Source organism: Poeciliopsis prolifica, unplaced genomic scaffold (genome assembly GCF_027474105.1).
Source record: "Poeciliopsis prolifica strain line A6 unplaced genomic scaffold, Auburn_PproV2 SCAFFOLD011, whole genome shotgun sequence".
NCBI classification, from domain to species: Eukaryota; Metazoa; Chordata; class Actinopteri; order Cyprinodontiformes; family Poeciliidae; genus Poeciliopsis; species Poeciliopsis prolifica.
In genome coordinates this window covers 11,923,887-11,942,255 of record NW_026562386.1, presented here as the reverse complement: position 1 = coordinate 11,942,255, position 18,369 = coordinate 11,923,887, and the positions used below count along the sequence as shown (strand labels likewise).

General features: G+C 35.8%; 1 protein-coding gene across 1 annotated transcript; it reads right to left on the bottom strand.

Moving 5' to 3' along the window:
• Positions 1-211: 211 nt before the first annotated feature.
• Positions 212-13,333, bottom strand: muc15 (mucin 15, cell surface associated). Its single transcript, XM_055037024.1, has 4 exons — positions 13,236-13,333; positions 6,364-7,264; positions 3,293-3,463; positions 212-1,486 (listed from the first exon to the last, which is right to left on the bottom strand). The coding sequence occupies exons 2-4, from the start codon at positions 7,247-7,249 to the stop codon at positions 1,371-1,373; spliced, it is 1,173 nt and encodes a 390-aa protein (XP_054892999.1). The 5' UTR covers positions 7,250-7,264; positions 13,236-13,333; the 3' UTR covers positions 212-1,370.
• Positions 13,334-18,369: the final 5,036 nt, after the last annotated feature.

Here is an 18,369-nt window from a genome sequence, read left to right as displayed (position 1 = left end):
TAATTGTGGTGATTCTTTAGGGGCAGCAGCAAGCCACAGCTCTGATTGATGTCAGAAATTATGGCGAGGAAGGAAGCAAATCAGCCGTGCCTCCTGCATCTACTAACATCGCAGCACACTTTCCCAACTTGAGCCAAGGCACATATCAATCATATTCACAGTACATATTGATTGAGTGCGGATTTCAATCAGGTAATGACGAGTGAAAGGGTAGAGGGAGCCAAAACATTTATTTTGAGAGTAATTTTTCTTGACAGCTATGATGAAAAATTTATTTTGACGTAAAACACCAAAGTTTTAAAAAACAGCAAAGGAAATAGAAAGGAGCTAATCAAAACATTTTCAAATATCTTGTTTATATGTAAGGTATGTATAAAAGTAAAAAGATGTGATTTGTGAAAGGGCAAAAACAGCATCTATATATTATTAAAAGAGATGCTTATCTTTTAACAGGCCCCCTTGTCCATTTTGAAGCATAAAGAGAACAAGAAGGATTAATATTAGTTGCTTTATGAAGCAGGTAAATGCTACTTAATTCTCTAAAGTCCTTGCTGATGCTATATCAGATCTCTGCTCAGACACCTAGTGGTTGGAAGACTTGAAAAGTGCAATATGTTGGAACTAAAAAAGTGCTAAAAATAAGTACACAACTCCCCTTAAGAAATAAAATCATTCCATGAATAACAAAACGGCTTCCAGCTTTCCTCCGCCTCCTTCAGTAGTGCAGAAAACAAACTCAATCATTTTATTTAGTCAGGTTAATTCACAAACTCAGCCTGTGACTGCCAGTTACCAAATAATTCAAATTGAAGTTTAAAGAGGACTTGTAATGTCCTGTGTTGTGCTGTAACAGCAGGTGATTAATGATAAACAAAAATTTATTGTTCATCAAGGTCTCTGAATTTTGTATCAAATGTCTCAGCAGAGTTACCTGGTATTTAAGAAGTAGGAAAACAGCAAGCTTTTTTTCTCCCTTTTTTTAAACTGGCAGGAGCCAAATTCTCAATCTTTTTTTCTTCAGCTTCAAAAATTCTGTCTTCAAAATACTCACTAAAAAGTCATACAACCTTTTTATATCCTTCATCAAAGCAAATCTAAAGTGTTGAAAATTGGAAAGCCTTCATTTGATTCCCTTTGGCAACATACTTAAATGGCAGAAAGTTCATTTTGGCTAGCAATTACAATGCATGATTTTTATCTGAAACATAGTTTATTGTAAATGTATACCTTTTTCCCATTAGCCAGCGCCACTCAACAACAGTTTTTTTTTTCCCCAACACTTCAGATTCTTCTTTCCCCCAAAAAACAAAATTTTCTGAATTTCTTTCTGGCGTGCATCTAGGTGTTGGTCCAAGGAGTCCTTTTAGATTTCAGCGTCGTCCTGGAATATTGGTCATTTGAATGCTGTCCCCTTGGAGTCCTGGGTTGTAGTAAGCTAAACTGCGATAGTTCAGGTCCAAAGGTTCAGAGTTGTCTAATCTGAGGACTGATAATTAGAAAATCACAGGTTAAATCACGGAATGTCATTTTCAATTGAAAATCCAAACCAAATCTAAATATTTATTTGCTAAGAAATTGTTATCTTTGTCAAAAGTTGCTTCATGATCTGAAATATCTAGTTGTAAAACAGGAACAAAAATAGAAATATGTTTGGAGCCAATACTTAGTTATGGCACAGTAATTCTGTGGAGATTGGTTTCATTTGCTTTGTAGAAAGAAGGAAGTTATTATATTTAGATCATGTGAGCGTGTGAATTAACATTATAAAACACAAATAATATGAGCAACAATATTTTGTATGTACAAGAAAAATGTAACTCATTATTGACATTTATGCAGTACATTTGTCTACAGATTGCTATTATCAATATATTGTACCAGATTAACGTATCATATTATTTCTTAATATGACTCTTCACTTAAGCTTTTGCTTTATATTTTCTTAACAAGATTTCTTGTGAAAAGAACAGTACAGTTCTGCACTTACAATGGCTCAAAGTCCAGTTGACTTTTGTAATCTGTGTGCACTACAGAAAGAATGACCTGTCACCACAACCCAAAATGTCTATATACAGTATGAATATACGCTTGCGGGCATGTTGAAGAAAAAAAATGCTTTCTGCATTCTTGTGCCATTTAATTTTGCTCTGAGCTTTACAGTGAGATTAAATATGAGGGTGCTTAGGGGAAACTGTGACTGACAAAGTACCTAGTATCTCAATGCTTATGACAAGAATGAGACAGATTGTTCACTATCCTATTACGTGACTCTATTTTGCTTGGTGAGGTTTCCTCATTATGGAGGGGTTATCTTATTAAAGCAGGATGAGTTATGCAGCTCCAAACATCAGCCCTTTACAGTACAGTCTGGAGGCAGTAAAATCTGCCAGCTAGCACATCCAAAGTTCTCTCATTAACAGGTGTTAATTGGCTATGTATCATGTCTCCCAACAATTTATGGAAGGAATCTATGGAACTTATGGAAACTAGTTTATGAATGAACATAAAAACTATCAGGGAAACTAAATGTGCACTATTAAGAAGTAATAACTTGGACATCTGGCCTAGCAAAAATTTTATTTCAACATTTATTCTAAAGTTGAAAGTCATAAGCCAGATGGACATCCATCTATTTATCCACAGTGTCAAGCAAAAATATTTACACTCTTGGAATTTTTTCCCATCCTGTCACATTACAGATGTATGAAGGGAATAAACAATGTAGAGCTTAGATGTGAAATTGATGCGAAACAATACATTATTTCCAATTTCTTCATTAAATAGAAATCTAAATAATTATTCAAATATTTGTATTCAACTTCAGTTATTTTGATGTCTCTAAATAAAACCCATTTATTTTATTTAGAGACCTCACAAATGTCTCAAAATAAGACATTTGTCTTATTTAGGACCTATCTCATCTGCTGATATCTCAGCAGGTTGTTTTACTGCTGAGAAAGCAGTAAATTTTTAAAAATAACACTGAATAATTTGGGCATTGTGCACTTCAGATTTTAACTTTTAAAAAAGTTAAATGTGTAAAATGTTCTTACTACTTAAAAATACATAATGTCCAATTACTTAAAATCCCAATAAAATATAGTTGTGGCCATGAGGGATGAAATATGAAAACTTTTTTTAAATTAGTATAAATACTTTGGAAAGAAGTTGTATTTGTAATAGTTGCTTAGTCTTCCTTGGGGTCCCACCTCTCCTGCAGGCTCTGGTGAATAAAAGCTTTATCTCCCACATGGAAAAAGTCTCCTCAGCAGGAGTCTTAGGGTTAACCTACCTGGATCTGAAGGGTACTCCTCCACCAGCTTTCTGTGAGTGAAAGCTTTCTGATGTTTCTTTTTCAGAATGATGTAGGCCACCAATCCCACGACGGCTGTCACAGCTGCTGTTCCCAGCACAGCCAACCAAGCCACACTCCTCTTACTCCTGTAAGGATCCACTACTGAATCTTCATTAGAGAAAAGAGGGGTATGGGTGTGGGTGGGAAAGAGTTATAAATAATTTGTCAACAATTAAATGATTTATATCAACTCCCATCTTTGAGGGATAATTGTCACATAATTAGGGCTGAAAATGTGTTTTTGAAAAATGTGTTGGCCCACTGCATTGATACACATCCTAATTAGGCAGAATTGCAGAATTTACACTGTGATAATTAATGCAATTAACATGCCAAAAATCACGATCATTTTCTGAATTCATTTGAATATGTTAAGGTGCCATGCTGCGTTCATCATCTGAATAAGGTTTATGGAGCCTGAGTAGCACTTGGATGACATTTCTCAGTTCATGTCAGTTCATTATTGGTCACAGATATTAGAATCCATATAAGTAAAGGAAGCTGTGGCTCACACAGAACATCAAGCAGAAACAACATACTGGCATGATGAGTTCTAGGAAGCTGTGTGGGATAGCCTTCCTCATTCTTATTGGTGTATCAATGAAAGCAGACACACGTAGGCCACTATATTTCAATATGACAATAAAATTAGTGATTCATTTTTTTTCTTAAAGAGTGCAATTCTATCAGGAAATGTTATGTGCGTGGTCATTTGGCACTGGAGTCCTATAAAACGGTGACAAATTAAAAAAAACGATCATTTCTTTCAACAATACTGAAGTAGGAATGCAGCAGTTAAATAGCCGAAGATCAAACTCAGACATTTTTCCTTTAATCTGCTGATCAAATACTGATGTCTGTGTATTTGTTTTATCGTCTTCAGTAAAAACTTAAAAATGTCAACATTTTAGGCATTCAAACTTATTAATAAAAAGTAGTCTAATTAAGTTTAGATTACATACTAGCAGCATAAACTTGGTTCTGTAAACTATTATGATCTAATAATCAAAGCAATTATATCGAGAAATATGCCAGGGTTTTCTTTGCAATGGTTATCACATTAAGCAATTTGCCGAATGTTGGTTTCTTAGCCTAGAAGTAAAATAATCTGAACTTACAGTCACTTGTTTGAAAAATAATGTGAAGCACAGGGGATTAAATTGAGTGAATGAGCAAAGTGAGACCACTAAAGGTGTATAAATCAAGTAAGTGTAAGTCATAACTGACATTAGCATTTATCCTGAAGCCAGCTGTACAGTGTAATATCCACTGTGGCTAAGTGAAATCTAGCACCAAGGATTATGTGGGTGTTTCCATTTATTGAGGTCAGAGAAAGCAAAGTATTATACTACCTGCATATTTATAGATGTTTTGTTTATCTCTAGAACATGGTGGGAGTCATTGTATGCTGTCTGTGAGCATGCTGTGCCTGTCATGGTAACTGTGGAGAATGTTTTCTTTTTTTCTTTTTCTTCTGCTTCTGGCTCGCCCACAGTTTCACAACTGTTTTCCTACCGTTTATTGCCATCATTTGTTAGTGTTATGTCTTGCTGTCACATCTGTCCATGGGATGCAAGTTTTATTTAAAATCCAACCCTGTGCCTACTCTTTATTGGCCATTTTGTTCTCACTGAGCTTGCCCACATGTACCTTTCCAGGTGGTTTAACAGAAAAAAACACAAAATCTCAGATTGAATTGCACAAATGTGTATGACATGCAGCCTTTCCCACTCCCAAATCTTCAAAATCTGGAGGTCGACACCACAAAGCTAGTCTCACGCTCCTGCATTAAGTGAAAGGCATCTTTAAATTCAGCCCTCTGCTGCCTTTTTTCAGGCTGTTTTTGCAGCTAAAACAGGGTCTCATTGTCCTGCTGAGAGGGGAGCTGTAACAGACCCTTTCTCCCTTAGAAGCTCCATCGATAAAACCTGAAACTCAATCCAACCTCTGCCTTTGAAAGAACGAGCATTTGTCCTTTGCCAGTGGGAAAAGAGATGGAGCCAAATGTGGGTCAGGGAAAGGGCGGAAATACCCAGTGTGTTAACATGCAACTGTGATAAATGTGCTTATAAGGAGCAAATCTCACAGAATACATTAAAGATTTCATGCTATTTTCCCTCACAAATTAGTGTTTGCCTTATAAAAAGTTTAAAAGATGTCACTCTTGTAATCAGGATGAGTTAAGTACATATAAATACTTACTTTTGAGGAAAAAAACAGGATTTCTGTCTGGCAAACTAGTCAACTATCCCCCAACATGAAATAAAAACTGCAATTTATTAAAAAAACAGTAAAGCATCATAGGGTTGATCACACCAAGAATGTTTCACAATCCATGTAACTTAAGCCAATCTTCTGAACTGCTTCACAAACATTACTGGGTCCAAAATGCAGTTGGGCTGGACCATTGTAATGTTGTGGAGTATTTGAATCCTCACAGATTTCTTTTGCTTTTGTTTCTCTCAGATTTCAGATAATACATTTCCAATGTCAGATAGGAATAACCTAAGTAAAAACAAAAACCAAATTCCATTCTGTTTTCATATAGAAAAACTTTCTAAACCCACCTCAATGAAGAATTAACAGTCACTGTCAATTAGGTGGATTTATGACAACACTTACATAGAACCAGTCTGATATCATAAAGTAAACATTGCAACTACAGAGCAAGAACAGAAGAAACTTGTAAGGGGCAAATACTTTTTTCACAACACATTAAATATTTGTAATGCTTTAGTTTATTAATCTTTTTTTTTTTGTGGTCTAAGTTTCTTTTTATTGTTTTATTTAAGGACTCCAACTTAAATCTATGTACCAGAAGTTTAAGACGAAGTGTGTCAAAAGTACACTGAAAACCTAAAACTTTATCTTTAATGTGATTTTTCAGAATTACTTTTGCTTTCTTCCAAGCTATCCATTCCTGAATAAGTATTAAACTAATTACTAGAAAGGCACAAATACAAGAATTAATTTTTCAACTCTGAAATATGTTTCGCAGTCTGCCATACCTGTGTCTGTCACAGAACCCCGATCCGAGCCGATTGCAATTTTCTTGTTAGCCAAATCCGGTGTGTCTAAAACTGCAGTGGTGGTGGTTTCAGACTTTGTTTGTGTGGTTTCAGATTTTGTTTGTGTGGTTTCAGATGGTGGCTCAGTTGTAGTTGAAGATTTGGTGGTTGACCCCTGTATCTCTGGTGCTGCTGTGGTTATTATAGTGGTTGGCCTATTTAGCTCCGGTGCTGCTGTGGTTTTACTGGTTGACCTGTTCATCTGTGGTGCTGCCGTGGTTGTCATAGTTGTGTTGGTATTTTCTGTCAGGTTTCTCGATCCTTCATCTTCCTCAGGTGTTACGGTTGTTGTTGTTGTTGCAGGTTTTTCCGTGGTCGTTGTGGACTGTAAGTTAATATCATTGGAGAGGCCTGGAGCGCTAGTTGTGTTGTCTGCTGTCGTAGTTGAGTTAAACTCCTCTTCAGGGTCCGTCATGTTGGTTTGGCTTGAGTTTGCAGACTCTGTGGTCACATTTCTCGGAGAGATGGCTTCGTCTGGCAATTTTGGTTCTTCAGTTGTTTCATTTTCAAATGCATGGGACATGATTGTGCTGAAATCACTTGAATTTGCATTCTTATCCTGGCTTGTCATATTCTCCTCTTCTTCAGTCATGAAGCCAGATGTTGTTCCGCTGCTCAAGCCATTGTTGAATGCTGCTGCCTGATCAGCTCCCTGATCAAATCCGCCGTCTCCGCTAGAGTCAACATTTTCACTTCTGAAGTCCAGCTTGCGGAGCCAGGTCTTATCAATTGTGCGTCCCGGAGAGTCAGTTGAATTTTGCAGGCATACCAGGTGAAACGCTTGAAGAAGCAGGAGGAGGCTTGCTGTGATTTTTAAAGGCTTCATTTTCCTGTTATTTTTCTAGACATAAAAAGAAAACAAAGTAAAAACTAGGAATGCACATCATATTACTTTGTAAGCCTTCCATTGATAGCTTTATTTCCATGTGAAATGTAAGACTGAAACACATGATAGAGTATTTTATTATCAGAGAGATCTCAGAAAGTAAATCTATTTGTCACTGATTTGTTTAAAACCTAGAAATTGTGAATACTAAAGTATCCAGAAAAAATATTTAGCATGAAGTCTTTATAATTTAATTTACCCATGTAATATGAAGTCTAATAATAGAGGAGTATCTCTAGTCACAATATCCAGAATCCAAACCAACAGAATAACTCCCGTTTAGTTGCCCAAAGATAAGATAAGATAAGATAATTTATTAGTTTCCCATAGGAGAAATTTATCTTGGAAGCAGGGACAAAACTGCAGTACAACAATAAAAAGACCATCCAAAAGGACAGTAACCATGAATAAATACACAAAAAAGAAAAAAGAAAAAACATAAAAGCAAAAAAGTGAGATCGGCAGTACATCCCTCATAACCATATCCATACACATACAATATATCCTCAGCATACTACACGTGGCCATTGTCTGGACCTGCTGTTACTCTGTCTAGGACCCCTTAGTCTGCCATTTATCAAGTTGGCAGACTCGGGGCTGACGTTTAGGCTTGGTGTCTATGTAAGCTTTTAAAAAGTTAAACTTTAAAGCAACAAATACAAAGATAAAAAATAATATAATATTATGTAATAATCTACTATATTAACAGTTGTATCTTCTTTTGCATGCATCTGTGCATGAGTTTAGAGGTGGATAGACTGGATCTTTAGTCCAGTAACTAGTTTCAAATCCATGGTCTCTTCAAAACAATGCAGAACTGTTGAGGGGAACATCTTTACATATTTCTCACAGGACAGTATGGACCTTGACACTGTCACTAGAACTGAATTTTTAGTTCTTGACACCTACCTGATTTTTCAAATAGGTGTCAAGCGGTTTCAAAATACTTCTCTAAAGCATCAAAGGGAACATTTGAAACAGCATCAGGCCATATCAACAAATACTGGTATCTATTCAGCCTTACAATGATTGAAAACAAAATGGATGGCCATGAAGATGTTTAAAATTCCCTGAAATCTTTTCAGTTTTGAAGTGTATAACCTTACAGACTTTACTATTACATTTTGTTATTTAGTGGCTTCAAAAATTGTCTTTCTAATGAACAAATGAGAAGCTGTCATGCCTTCAAAGCATGTGTGTTGTGTTTCTATTTTGTATAGTGTGTGTATACTGGGGGGAAAGGTGTAGATTTCACAGGACAACGTGATGTCTCTTTTTCTTTTGCATTTTTGGATGAAGTGGTGGTTGACCCCTGGGATGTAGGGATGGGTGCTTATTGACCTGAAGTGCTCAAATAACTAATAGCTGGCATAACCAAAGCGTAAGAGCTGTGTCAAGTATTAAACTGAGATCTGTGAATTTTCAATAATGGGTGAAGTGCCTCCATGCTGTCACATGGCATTAACTCATGTCATTATTTTGCTCGTTGCTTCAACATTAGAATAGCAATTGTGTAAATTCTGCATTTGAATGCAGTATAAATAGCATTGCAGAGTTGCAACACTCAAGACAGAATGTTTTGACGTGAGAACAATCAATGGCAGGCTGCCTTGGTTAGGTGTCAAATTCTGTTTTCTATAGTATTTAATGGGTAGAAAGCTGATGTTACAGTGTTCTTTCCCTAAGGCACCATATCTTCTTTTGCCATTGAAACACACAGCCAGTATGCAGTATAGGCATTAGGATATAATCACCCTTTGTCAACATTTCTGATAAGATAAATTCGATTTGTGATCCATAAAAGTTAAATGGGTCTTTCTAAGGATGTTTGAAAAATTCCTTCATGACCATAATTGCTATGTGGCATTAACAAAAAGTAGTAATAGATGTACATTTCAGATGAACTGGTAATAATTTGCAGTCACAAGGCTTCTAGATTTTCTTATCAGTCTGTTGTTGCAGAAGTCATTATTATTCATGATTAGATTTGAGTTTAAAAACAGTCTGGCAATGAGAGGGAGTGGCAGGGTGCTCTTGTTATTTCATGTTTAAATATTTCCCTTCCTAATGAAGAGAATAACGGTTTATGTGACATTCAATAAAACCCACATCCAATGGGGTAGTTTTATTTTAATAATTGCATGCCACCCCGTTGCAATCTGGTGAGTCATTTTCTGCTATGGGAAACTGCAAACTCAAACATTGTTTTAATGACTTTAGAGTACAGTATTTTGCTGAACACCAGTTTTTGGGTTTTTTTCATGCTTTATAAATACAAATACATTTAACAATGCAGATTTTAAAAGCTAAAACATCTTAGAAGTGTTTATGAGGATATTGCATCTTGGTTTTCTGTGACTAAAGCTCCTCTTTGCACACCTGCCAAGAGTAAATGCCTTCAGGAGAAATCTTTGTGTGTTAAACGGCTGTTTTTCTTCCACATTTAAACTCAGCCTTAACCACACTGAGTGCAGCAAAACATCTCTGCTTTTACCAATTTCCCAAAAGTTCAAAAACAAAATTGTTGCTTTGATAGTGCAGGTCAGGTCCACTGACACAAGTCATAATAGGAATCCTTGAGGAGTCGACCCTGTCTGACTTCCTGAGACCTTCTCAGATGATAGTTAACAGCTCTAGGATCATAACACCCTGAGCCACAACATGGGGAGCTCATCTGCGAATTTCTATGCAGTTTACACAGTTCAACAGAGTCGCAACACAATCTTTAGAAAAAATGTGACTTACTGAAGGGATGAATTGGCACAAATGCTCTGTGAGCTTTGTGTTCTCCCTTCGGCATGACTCCTACATACAAATGACAGCAACTCCCTACAGGGCATGGTTGCTCTGAGTTTCTCTGTTGATCTACTGCTTTGTTCCTTCTCAGTACCACAGTGAAAGGATCCATCTACCGAGTGTAAAATTGGTGCCTCCTGGAAATAAGAACATGCAAATGAGGTGATCTTATTTCTCATTCAGCCTCTTGTAACAATGCCATGTGTTTGTTGTAGCAATGCAGTCTGGACACAACCCACTAAAATTTATATAAAACAATTTTCTTTTAATTAATGATCATTTTTCTGTGTTGTCATGCCATAGATTGACAAACAACAATGAGCCTGAAACGGTAATCTATGGTCAGTTTCTCAACAGCTTGTTTGTCATCCTCACAGCATGAGCCAGGTTTTGGCCGCTCTTTGAAAAATAAATGGAAACGCTGTGGGTGGTATGACGGAGCCTGCTTGCTGTGTGAATACTGGATCAATCAAACTGTTCACATTTTCCTGTCATTTAGAAAATCTACCAGGGTGGAGAGAATGCAGTGAGATTAAGTCACCAGGATAAAGTGTTGATATTTTATTTTAAAGAGGAAGAAAAAAGGCAAACAAGTTTGTGTTTTGGAACAATGTGTGCTTTGTATCATTCTTTTCTGTCACACAACGTGGTAAATTGCAGAGTAAGTGCAAAAGGTAAAAATATAAAATATATTTTAACTCATGGACACTTTGAACCTTGCAGAGAAGCAAGGTTTTGCACATCTGTACCTCCAAAATAGAAAAAAAGTTGCTGTTACTCTGCAAGCAATCCTTTCTAGGGGTGCTGCATAGCATTATTAAAATGGTGCAGTATTTCTCCCCAGTGAAGTCCGTGTCAGGACGCTGTATCTATTTGCTGTAACTGAGGGACTTTGTCAGGTGAAATAAACTTAATGTATTATTTTGACCACCACAGGTAAGTCCTTGAAGCGCAACACTCTGAATCTATGTTTAAGACTCTCATTTTGAACAATGAAAGAGAGCATTTCTTGACCTACCCTATTCTACTGAGACTCAGCTAATAAAAACACTGAGGAGGCCTTCATCACTCTTCAGAGGGTGTATTTTCCAGGCATGTGGTGCAATTTTATAGCACAAGCAAAGTAACTATGTTACCTTCAGTTGTTATAAAAATATATACATCAAGCATAAGTTACAAGAAATTTGACTTTGCAATATGATGCTTCTCAATTGCTCTCTTTAAGAAGTTCCTTCTCCTTCTTTACAATGCTTATATGAAGTTCAACAGACACACAATTGCATCATTTTTTTTTTTTATTGCTGTTGCTGTTAGTCTGGAGCAAGCGAGTGGAGAAGGCGTAGCTAAGGAGAGTTCTCTAAGGCGGATACTCGGCTGGAGACTGCAGCCCTGAGCAGGAGGTTTGTGGAAGTAGGTGGCACTTTATATGAGCATGCGCTTAGGCACCTCTCAATTCAGGGATTCCTCAAATATGCATAAAAAATAAAACTCCAGGCATGTTTCTGATGAGGAAATAACATTATATTATGAAATACGGCTCAAAAAAGCTGATTTTACATAATCCACTCTCTTTATTTTGTGAGAGCATCTTTCCATGCCCATCAGATAGCGAGCTGTCTACAACTAGAAGCATTAAGGTTGACTTCAAAGTTTCCAGTTTGTGCGAAAGTTAACAGCAATTACTTCACAATTTATTTTTTTAAATGAAACTTAATCTCCTGTAGTTTAAAATCTAAAACATAGGAAAAAAATTAACTGGATATAATATAATATAATATAATATAATATAATATAATATAATATAATATAATATAATATAATATAATATAATATAATATATAATATAATATAATGTAATGTAATATAATGTAATATAATATAATATATGTTTGCCAAAACCAAAAATTTTGGTGACAGAAACCATGTTTTTTTTAACTATGAGAAGCTAAGGTATTCCAAAACAAGTGGCTAAATAAATTTGCATCAAATGTATTTGTATTATTTTAATGCTAAATATAATTATACACATATATAATAAATCCTTGTCTCTGCTTTTGAGTTGTCTGTTTACACTGCCGGGCCTGGATTATAAATGAAACCAGTTACTGTAAAACAAGTCAAACAGGTGACGCAGCGAAGATATTGACTTGTTCGGATTTGGCTATGTAAATAAATTTGATGTCAGTCAGGAAACAATTCTGATGATACAAGAACCTTATTTTAAGCTTTAAAACTGGTTCCAGAAATGCCACAGGTCACCTGCTATGATTCAGACCTGTCAGAGTCAAACTTTACCAATATTTTGAGCTTGTGCCACCCACATATGTGGGTTGTTTTAATCCGAACCACTGTCACTTCCTCTCCGTCATGTTATTCTCACATCCTCCCTCGGCACCGCTCTGAGAGTATATTTGACCATGAGCGTCACACCAACAAGCCTTTGAGAGGTCAGGGGAGACAGGAGGAGACGTGTTTACCTCTGACCCGTCACGCTCAGAGGAGCCCTGTGTTGAAAAGAGTTCCCACTCTGCTGAATTGTCAGAGTCTGTAGCAGCTATCGCCTCAGCAGCCCTGTCAGCCTCAACTTTCCAGAGATCCAGTCTCACATAAACAAAAGAACACACAGTGGCTAAAGGTAACACTATACTCTGCAAACCATTTAGCCACCACACAAAGACCAATACCACTAATTATGTGACATTTAAGCTGCTCAAGATTTTCCTATGTTATTGTCATCTTTTAACTTATACTTATATTAGTAACATTTCAGTTTGTACAGTCCTATTATCTTTTTTATACGGTGGGAAGAGTATAGCTATTCCTTTTTATACAAAAAAAACATGATCAGATAAACAACTGATTAAACTCATTAAAGATTTGTCAGTTTAAAAACATTAAAATCAACTTTCTCAAAATGATCTATACCTTTGTGGTTTATTTTTATATCATATTTTAAAGTAGCTAGGTTTTACAATTAGGTACATAATCTAAACTATTATGATTTCTTTCTGTAAAATTTTGTGGTATGGTTTCAGGATTTTAACTTCCTGAACCTTCCCTGTTAGGATTTTCTAAGCCCATGTGTCATATATGGTGCTAAAATAAAAATGTATCCTCTGTGAATCCTTACCTTATTTTTCAAGCTGTGTCAGATGAGAACAGGTGCACCGAAATGTCTCCGCTGACCTGCCAATATGTAAGAATGAATCAGCAGTTGTCCTGGAGAGAGAAGAGGGTAAAAGAAGGAGGAGGGCGTAAAAGAGTGGCATTCACAACCTGTTCAACCTGTTCTTACACCTGCCAAAACACGCAGTACTGCATTCACCTGGTTCTTTGGAAAGGCCAAGTGGGATTGGGATTGGAAAAATATATATATGAAAAATTAAAAAAAGAAGCTTTCAAGGTTTTATTAGTTTGTCTTTGCTCATTTATTTCGTGTTGTCATGTACAAGTTAATAGAAGTCTTTAGCTGCCACACTGGATCTGTGAATTCCCACGGTGGGCGGAGTCGTCTTCCACTTGTCCTCTGAGCCTCCTTTCTGTTCACCTGGGGACTGTAGACGACAGCTGGTCGTCATGGTAACAAAGAAGAGCCTGGCAAGCTCAGGTTTCATCCAGGCCTTTTGTCTTTATTATATATGAGTCTTTGCCATGTGACGTGTGACTTTGTGAACTCGCAGGTACCGTGCGTCAAATGAGCTGGAATTGTTTTTGTCTCGTTCTTCAATCAAGTGAGTCATGCTGCCGCTGAATTCATTTGAGCAGAAGAGTGAGGCGGATGAAGTGGCACTCGAAGCTCGGTGTGCTCCGAGCTGAGAACAAGGAGTGGTTGTGCTCTCTTGTTAAAGTAACCCAGAAGTTCAGGTTTCCATTTAAAAGTTAGAAAACAATTTCAATATCCTGAAAATCCTGAACCCACTCAATGGAACCATTATTTTCAGTTCTAAGCCCATATTAGCATCTGCAGCTTGTGTCAAACTTTCTCAGTGGAGTATGTCAAGTATGTTCCTTTTTTTTTTTTTCTTTCTACTGTTCCAGTGAGACAAGGTGAGTTTTACAGTGAGGTGCAGTGCCAAAATTCCATCTGGTTCATTTATTCCAGTAGCAGGTTAATCTGTTTTACATAATATCATGTATCATAATAATGTTTACTTTGCTTCCATCATTTAATTACAAATAGAGCTGCATAATAGGATAAATCGCATTCATCATTGCAATGTCAATATCAATTCAAAACACTGCGTGTTTGCAATATTTATTTGGACCTTATATTTTGAGAGCCACGCATTGCCTCTTTGCATGTCAATTACATATTTGATCTATAATTGCCATTAAAGCACATGCTGAGAACCTAAACCCCAAAGAAAACAGTGAGCGCATTTTAATTACGAAAAATAAAATACTATCTACTACAGCAGTGTTATTGCAACTGCATGTTTTTCTAAGTACTCATATTATAAATATAGTGTTACATCCAGGGTTGTAATAAAAGAATGATGCTTCTATGCATTTAGCTTTACCAACTGGTAATTTCCTCATCTGGTAATAAATATTGCCCTCCTTGTAATTGAAGTAAGCGTCTTTAGTAGTTTTCCAGTTTTGCGAGATTTTTGCTGATGTTTTAGACGTTTTGAAACCACAAAGGGTTTCAAAAGACGTAAAGCAGTTACTTGATTGGTTCAGATGAGCCTAAATCCTTCGTCTGTTCCCAAAACATGTGAATAAAACGAGTACAATGTAAAGATGAAAATCCTAAAGGAGCAACAAAAATGTTACAGTGTCCCAGTGTATCCTGCTTATTTTTATAACCAGGAAATACATTTGCATACTGGCAAGCATGTGTTTTGGTGTTCTAAATATAACCAAATGAGTTGTTTAACCCCCTGAGTTTATCATTGTTGAGAGGCCTGCTGTTGATAATGTGTCATAAAGGAGTTTCAAAACGCACTTGAATTTACAAAGTTTCTTTACAAACAGCTTGTTGGCACTTTATGTGGTCTGCCAGAATTTGAAGCTAATGGGATCATGTAGTCTCATAGGAGGCATGAATAATAGAAAAACATCTAAATTTTTAACTGAGTGTAAAAAAGCTTCATGCCTCAAGCCATTAGGATTTGAAAGCCATTAAAAGCCTAGAGGGTATTTTATGACAAACTTCATAACAAAGACATTGCGTATTTATGAATCGTCACTTTCCAGTGAAACAACTATGACAACTGTCTTTGTCTTTGGCAGAAATAAATGAAAACAACAGAGAAATTAAAGTCATGACAAGAAAAACACTTTTACAAAACAGTTAATTAACAAATTAACAGTAGATTACATAGTTACTGATAGAGTCTTCTGTGTCTGAACTGTTGAAAACAACTATCATTATTTGAGGATCAGGTAGATAAAAAGCAGCACTTCAAATGGTTGTCCTATCTTCCGAAGCATTTGCTCTGTTCAGACACAATATTGTTCAGGTCTCAAAACTGTGAATGCAAAAATATTTTTAAGAAGCTTATCTATATTGAGAGGCAATTTGAGAATCAATTTCCATTATCAATTTAAATGCTCAGGTGAAATTGAAACAATTATATCAAGTCTGTGAAAGAAAATCCTACCAGTTGGTTTCAATTTATAGTTTAAAAAAGTTGTGCAATCTCAATACTGTTTCACATTTGAACACAAAAGCTTGATTCTCATAAGGTCTAGGATAAATTATTATTGAAATGGTGTGTTTCAGGGTAATTGTATGTAAATATTACTAGATTATCTAAGGTTAGGGCAGTAAATTTAAATACCAGAAATGGGTCTTGTCATAATGTCAAGTTTTTGTAAAGCTTTTTTCATCTTTGAGTTTTGTTTTTAAATATTTTGAGTAATTTTTCTGCTGGTTTTTGTATTCTTCTTCTTAGATTTAATTCATCCATTACATACAATTTTTATATATATCAAAGAACATAAATCCAAATATTTTCACTTTGTTGATATCAGATGTTATCACTTGTCCATGATACATACATGTGTCATTCACAAGTTTTTAATTGTATTTTTAGATGCCTTTATATATATCCCCTTCAGTTTTTTTTTTTCCTATTTATTACATTAAAAAAAAAAGTCTAACTGTATTAAGAAAACAGGTCTACTGGCAAAAAACTGGAGTTTAACAACAGCAAAGGCATTCTCAAAGAGCTAGTGGCTAAAAACTTAGCCACAAGGTTTAGCGTGTTTGCTAAAACAAGCACAAGTTTAGTGGCTAAATAATGCATTTCACAATTAATCTGTCTGGTTATTGTTGTTTATTTTTATTTATTTATTTATTTATTCTCTTTTTCTCAGACAGAACTTTCACATACTGTACTGTTCTTCTGTCATGGATATATTTTAGGCCTCAGGACACTTGTCAACATGAAACGCTTCACACTACACTGAGATCTGGCAGGTGTTGCTGAAGGATCTTTGGGAATCACAAAGTTATTACATACGTAGAATGGAATTGCAAATCTTCTGCTTTGGACAAAAGAAGACAGTTTGGCCTCTTAGAAGGAAAATGTAGTGCAACTGAAATCAGATAACAGTTTAATCTGAGTTGCAAAGCAATTCCAAACAGCAGAATTCAGAATCTGACTTTTTTTGTTAGTCACTAGAGTCCTTCCTGCTAAAACACAAGGTTCAAATCAATTAAAACTTTAAACAATGACTTTTGATCGTTATACAAAAGAAAGTTCAGTTTCTATAATAGATCACTTCATTACCATATGATTTTTTTCTTCTTCTAAAAAGTGCTTAATTTTGAGCAGCTTAATTCTTCTGCCAGAAAGAGTAAAGCATGTAATCCATCAGAGCTAATTTGATAATCCCTGGAGACAGCAACATGTGGATAATTTTCAGCTCATTTTACTTTTTCCACTAAAACAAATGATGTGCAGAATATTTTTATGAATAACTGATAGTCATTACTACTGTAATGCAGGGCGTTTCCTCATGTAGATGAAATAATTCACAAAAGAGTCTTACACATTGGCAAAACTTGAACAAGTAAAAAATGAGAAAATATCTCCTTTAGGTGTTTTTTAATTTAGTCTGTCCATCATTTATATGTGTCGATTACTGTTGTGCAGAAGCTGTATAGTTCCACTGAATAGTAATAAATATATTCATGCATTCATGCTTGCTTCTGTGCATACGTGTTGTTGAATAAATTCCTCACAGAAATAGCATTTAAAATGGCCTCATTGAAATGTATGCTGTATGACTCTTTGAAAAAAGAGGTTTCATGTAAAATATCAAGGTTTGTGTAGCGTTATGACTGCCTTATTGAATGAAAAATTACAAATGTCACAGCCTGAGGGGAATAAATGCTTTTTTGTTCTACCCTTAAGAATGATGGAACACGAGCTTCATGGAATTCAAAGATTTGCAGGCTTTAAAAGCAAATTACAATAAAGTGTTCTCATTTATCAACATAAACCATGTTAGAATCCAGAAATCTAACTTCTTAATTGAATATTTGAAGATTCCCTCTTGTCTAACATCATCAGCCATTTCTGGGTGGAGAAGAAAATAGGGCTAAATATATGAACATTGATGAGCCTATTGAGAAGCCACTTTGGCTCTACCAGAGAGAGCCAGCAACAAAAATGGCTCTAAAGAGAAGACATTATAGCCTGAATGTCATGATGGGCCTGCACTTAGCTGATTCTCTGAAGCATCCTTTAAGGTATTACAGAACTCTGTTTAGAAAAAATCTGAACTCACTGCTTGTATTTCTGCTTAAATTTGAGAGACACCAAGTTTCATTTGCTTACCATTTTGGTTTAAACATAAGTACAGTTTAAATGATGTCCCTTCTTTTCACTAAATCCTCTAAGATAAAGCCGGCAAATGTGCCTGTTAAACATTAGATTTTTTGAGTGCTTCCTGGTATTCTTGTAGGCTTTGGCTGCTGTAAGTTTGTGGGGTTTAGTGTGAACAGAAACACTTTGCAATTCTTTGGAGAAGCAATGAAAATAAGAAGGAACAAAAAACTGTTTGCTCCCACTTATTTCCTCTGTTGATCATAAAAAGTGCATAATTTCTAGCAAGTCTAATCCTTTGTGGTTTCCCCTGTGAGGTTTTAATGGATTTTGACTCTGACTTAGTGAAAATGAAATTTTGCACTAAATTGCCTCTAGGCGACACATTTATCTGAGGTAGCAACATGTAGCTTAATTACCAACATATGCCTATGACACTGGAGTAACAGCTACCTCCGCATCCTTGCATACTAATTCAGTCCT